General features: G+C 30.3%; 1 protein-coding gene across 1 annotated transcript in view; it reads right to left on the reverse strand.

Moving 5' to 3' along the window:
* Positions 1 to 5,757, reverse strand: part of LOC142325532 (insulin-degrading enzyme-like) — an 86,821-nt gene that overhangs the window by 9,831 nt on the left and 71,233 nt on the right. The window contains 2 exon segments of the mRNA XM_075367398.1: positions 636 to 727; positions 4,686 to 4,806. Coding sequence (XP_075223513.1) covers positions 636 to 727; positions 4,686 to 4,806 — 213 coding nt within the window.

Raw genomic sequence — 5,757 nt, forward strand, 5'->3', positions numbered from 1 at the left:
CAATCCACACAAAACCACTTTTGTGATAAAAGCACTATCCCCATATTGTGTAAAGTCTACATTGGATTTCAGCCCTTTTCACACCTCTGATCACTGCTTGTTGTTTGTTCCTCTTTTGTGCAAATTTCTAGCAGAGTGGACATGTTTATACTGTAATAGCTGGAAGGCAAATGATGCGATCAGAATCAAATTTCACACAAGTGACCACAGTATACCAACTCAAGAATGAATGTGCAGAGGAAGTATGATGAAGGTGTTATGGCAAAAGTGTAGATAATTTTTGACTCTCCCGTATATAAAAGAATTGGGAAGGATGTTGAGAGGAGTCTTTTCAGCAGGAATAGTGAAAGCAGAAATCTTTCGTACACAAGTTTGTATCCCTGAATTAGGTGGATGCAGGGCGTTTGACAATAATGGCACATAGTAGGTAATATGGTCAAATTTTCATGAAGTTAACACTCATATTAATGTCTTATTCATCTATCATCATATTTAGTTGTAAATATCATTAACAAGCAGAAAGATAATCAGTATTGAACTTCTAAAATATACTCCTACAATTGATATATTGTAAAATCTGTGACCTTTTATTAAAAAGAAGAAATGCAAGCAAGTATTCAGAATTTATACACTACCTTCCTGTCTGCGTTGCCATGTACAAGACATTCAATAAACATCTTTGATAACATTTGTGGAATGAAGGAAGCAACTTTTTCCTCAGTCAGATCTAAAAGAATAAATAAAATGTTTGTAATATATAGTACAATAAAACACTACATGAAAACATTACAAATTTTGTAATGTTACTGTAACTGAATATAACTGCAGTTGTCTAAATAGTGCATTCTTGTTTGTAGTACTAATGACAAAAATGTACTTTATATTGACAGAAATCATACAGCCAGAAAAGTAAAGTTGTTTAGAACCTCATGGTACAAAAGTAAACTACTCAAATACACTGCAAAGATTTAGCTTATTTCTAGAATTAAATGCTTTATTCAGATAGAATTCATTAAGAGAATTAGGATTCTCATTTAGAGGATTCATTAAAATAATTTCTTGTAAAGGAACACTGGGAAGCCCTGCTCACTTTGCTTTGGGATGGGTTGTAAGTATCTCTATTTTGGTATCCCTGGAATCTAAGACATTCCAGAGACTATGGCTTCCATGATGGAAGCCATAAAACGTTATCCATAAATAAACAATGTTTCAATAATGGCTCCCATCATGGAGTCACAAATGAACATTTCATTATTGGATCACATATTAAACAATGTTCAGAGCTACTTCATAAAGCAACACCTGCTAAATATTAAACAACAGTGAGTTAGCTAAGATCAGCCCATTTATAATAACAAAGATACTGTATATATTGGAAGTTTTGTCAAAAATAAGTCTAAGAAGACAGTTACTAGATCTTAATTAAAACTTAAGCTACTAGATAAATTAAAACTGAAGAATTGAGCTGATTATTTCTAAGATGAAATTAGCTGACTGGATATAATTGTTGAACCTCATGTATCACTGAATTTTTTTCTAATGGTAACATGTTGGGAACCAAAACTGCAGTAAAGAGAAAGTTTTTAATCAGTAATCAGTTAAGTATAAACCAGATACAGATATTTAATAAACACTTTGTGTAAAGCAGAAACATTGCCTTTGTCACCATGCGTTTTGAATTTCAATACAGTTAAATCAGCACTGTTTTGAATGTTAATACAGATTTACTGTTTCTAGAATAGAGGAATCTGCATCTAAGAAAAAATGTAAAGACCTCAGGCAAGATTTACAAACCCTCAAGCAAAGTTAAGCAACAGTAAAGCAGATTCCATAAAAGGTTAAGTTTTGATAGAGTGAAGATATATTGAAGATGTGCAAAAAATGAACCAAGGTAATCTCAAAAAGTAAGTTTTCTTGTATGAATGAAGAGCAGTAAGTTTTCTTGTATCAGGAAGCATACAGGTGTAATTGTCAAGCTACATTTTCTTGCTAGAAACAATGCTTATAGTAAAATCAAAGTTAATAAGGTCTTAAATACATACAGTGAAACCTCTATTAATGGATCACCTACTGACTTCAGATAACTCCCAACAACACAATTTTACAATTTCCAGTTCCATGCATTAGTATTTCTTAATAAAGCACAGCAAAGAAAGAACACTCTTAACAATGAACAATAAGACTTTCTAAAAATAATTCATGCTTAATATTTATCCATGTAATAAAAGGGTACAACATTATTTAATCAAATTATATTTATTTTTTATTAGTTATGTTTTTATATCTCAAAACAAGAATAAGATTTGATTTTGCTAAGATATTCCCTCCATTCTTTTCAATAGAAGATCATAAATTAACACTGTTTTATCCAACTACATTCTGACTAAGATGTTTTCATAAAAAACAGTATAAAAAAATAAAACATTCTTTTTGTAATGTGGTAAATAACGTTGAAATTTGTGGATGGAGTAAATTAATTGGTATATGGAAGCAAACAATTTTATTAACATAGATGGAAATCTGTGTAATAAAGAAAATAAGGTTGTTTTATTTTATAAAGGTTGTTTTATAACTGGGATATATAATATAATTATGAAAATATTGACAAGGACACTGAAGAGTAATAGTAATAATGGCATCTACTATATAATGTAAAAGTACATTATAGTCCAGCTCTGCAGTGAGCTGGATTGATAAAGTCAATCCAGCTCACTGCAGAGGATAATGGAAGTAAAAAAAGGATTACCCTGATTACAAAAATGTACAATATTTTTCATTTAGAAAAACAATTATGTGTGGTGAAAAAAGTAACAACAAAAGCAACCATAAAATGGTGTACTGAATATGTATATTTTTATAATTATCAAATTATCGTTTATTTATTGAACTGAAATCTTTATTTATATTTTTAATAAGAGTTTTTTAAGTGAAACAACTGTAAGATTAAATTATAATACAGTAAACAGATACTTCAAATTCTAAACTATAATGATACTTAAATAATAAAACGGCATGTGTAAATGTAAATGTAATTTTTATTATTACCATCCATTACCTTACATTTAGAGTAAATGTTGGAAGTGGCCGCCATCTTCTTGAATACAAGCTTGTAATTCTTTTTACAGCGTTTCTTGCAACTTTTTTCAAAGTTTGTGGCTGGATATTTAATACAGCTTGTTCAATATTGACTTTCAATTGTTCAAGTGTTTGTGGTTTGTTGCTGTAGGCTTTTTCTTTGAGGTAACCCCATAGAAAAAAATCCGCCGCAATCAAATCAGGAGATCTTGGTGGCCACAAGCCTCGACAGATAACACAATTATCTAAGAATTCCTCAACGAAATCAGAAGTTGAACCTGCGTAGTGCGATGTCGCACCGTCATGTTGTAGTCAGCAGTATGTCTTCCTCTTCCAAGAATGCAATGAACTGAAATAAAATATCCTGATACCATTCTGTATTAATGGTGTACTCGAAAAAAATAGGACCGATTATTTTCTTCCGCGATATCGCGCACCACATGCCCAACTTCTGCAGGTGTTAATTGTTTTTGTGATAAACATGGGGATTTTCAGCACTCCAAATTCTACTATTTTGGCTGTTTACGTAGCCATCCAAATGAAACCGTGCTTCATCTGTGAAAAATAATGAATCCATAACATTAATTCCCTCACGCAGAAATTGTCAGAACCATTGACAATATTGTAGCCGTTTTTCTTTGTCGGGCTCAAGAAGTGGATGAACCGTTTGAATGCGATAAGGTCTTAATTGTAATTGTTTGGTCGCCCGATGAACAGTTGATTTATCTGGGTACTTATGGCACAAATCTTGCACTGCAACCACTGATTTTGTACTGAAGTACGACTTGACAATGAAAACACGTTCATCTAACGAAAACATCTTGTCTCTAGCAATATACTGAACGTTATGATTGCATTGTTGTTACTATCGGTAGTGTTCTACTGCGTCGCCACGATGTTCAGATGTTGGATGAGTCCATTTCAGTAACGAGTAGGGGAGTAAGCTTGACTTTTGAAATTTCATGGATGAGTGATTGATAGGTTGGGTTTTATATGAGACACTCTGTATTATAAAGGATGTGATAAGAATGTAAATGAAATTATGCAAATATAATCTTGTAAATCTCATTTGCAGATGAACTGTAATGATCAAGTAGATATAAATTACCTATAGTTTTGTCATAACTATAACTGTAATACAATTTTCCTCTTAACTACAGATACCTATAAACAGCAGTAATGTTTGCTACAATAACATTCAGTATTTGGAGGTTTCACTGTATTTATATTTTAATCTTTGTCCTTTATTGTTGATTATGCTTTTTAGTAAGTAATATGTCAAAAGCATTTATCAAGAGAGTAGTATGTCTCAATAAAATACTTCAGGTTAAGGATATATAATTTAAATTTTAGTCTGAATTTATTTAATATGCTGACTAAATTCAATCATTAAGTTTATAAGATCAATTTTTATTACATTATAAGAAATTCATATCTAATGGACTAATCTGGTTAACTGCGCCAACTGAGAAGCTAAACTTCTACTAACAATATTTAAGATGATAAACTACTCAAGAGAAATTTCACACAAACTCAAATTATAATAAAATAAAAAGAAATTTGTTTTAGGTTCATTATTCTTTTTAATTATACAAATGAGATTAGCTTACCAGCTGTAGCAGCAAGAAGCTGTTCTTTCGTCCAAGCATGTTCAGACAGTAAAACTGCAAGATAATAAACAGCATGTTGGTAAGGCTGTTCAGCTTCAAAATTTTTCAACCCACGAATATACTGAAAAAAGAATAAATTTTAAAACAAATATTTTTTATCCATTACATATGTTGGATAAAAAATATATTTTTATAATTTACCAATTATGAAAACTGGTAAAAATTAGGAACGGAAATGAAGGTCGTGAACCCTCACTCACACTTCAATACTGAGCCATATAATGTGAAAAATTTACTGAGATGAAAAAAAAGGGCGAGTAAGAAAATGGATAATATTTTACATATGAGTTTTATAAATATGCATATATATGTATATATTTTGCACTGTGTTCTATCCCACGATTTTTAATGAGTGTGGAAGTTTCCTTTCCCCTTCCCTGCAATGATATAGTTATTGCTAATTTTAATTTAAATCTCATACTTTTTGCTTGTTAGAAATAAAATTAAAAAAATCTAGTGATTCTACAGTTTCTGTAACCTCTTCATTGTCAGGGAATGGGATCCTGAAAATTTAAAGGGTTTAAAAGTTAATGATATAATGCCAGTGTCTGAAGCCATGTTTATTAATTGATTCCAATAGTTCACAAGAGTTAAAACAGTGAATGTAGTTTCACTCTGTGCTGTTTTCATTTATTAATGAACATAGAAGTAGATGTATTAAAGAAATTCATTCTGGATTAAAATAAATTCATGGTACAAATTTCATTTACATAAAATTTAATGTTCTTTTATAAAGCACACCTAAAGAAATCATTTTGTATTCCTTTATTTCTGCATGACAAAAAAAATTACCACATTATTTCTAGGCAATTTATTAATAAAAATCTGAATTTCCTTTATTATCTTATAAAAGCAAAATAATTATTAATATTACTAACAAGTCATATTATTAGGGGGAAATACACTTTAAACTGTGAAAGATCAAAAGGTCAGCTACATTTTGTGTCAAACATTATCAGTGTTCTATTCTTATAGAAAGATAAAAGTTAATCTAAAATAAAATGTAAATGTA

The sequence above is a fragment of the Lycorma delicatula genome, chromosome 5 (assembly GCF_047948215.1).
Source record: "Lycorma delicatula isolate Av1 chromosome 5, ASM4794821v1, whole genome shotgun sequence".
Taxonomy (NCBI): Eukaryota; Metazoa; Arthropoda; class Insecta; order Hemiptera; family Fulgoridae; genus Lycorma; species Lycorma delicatula.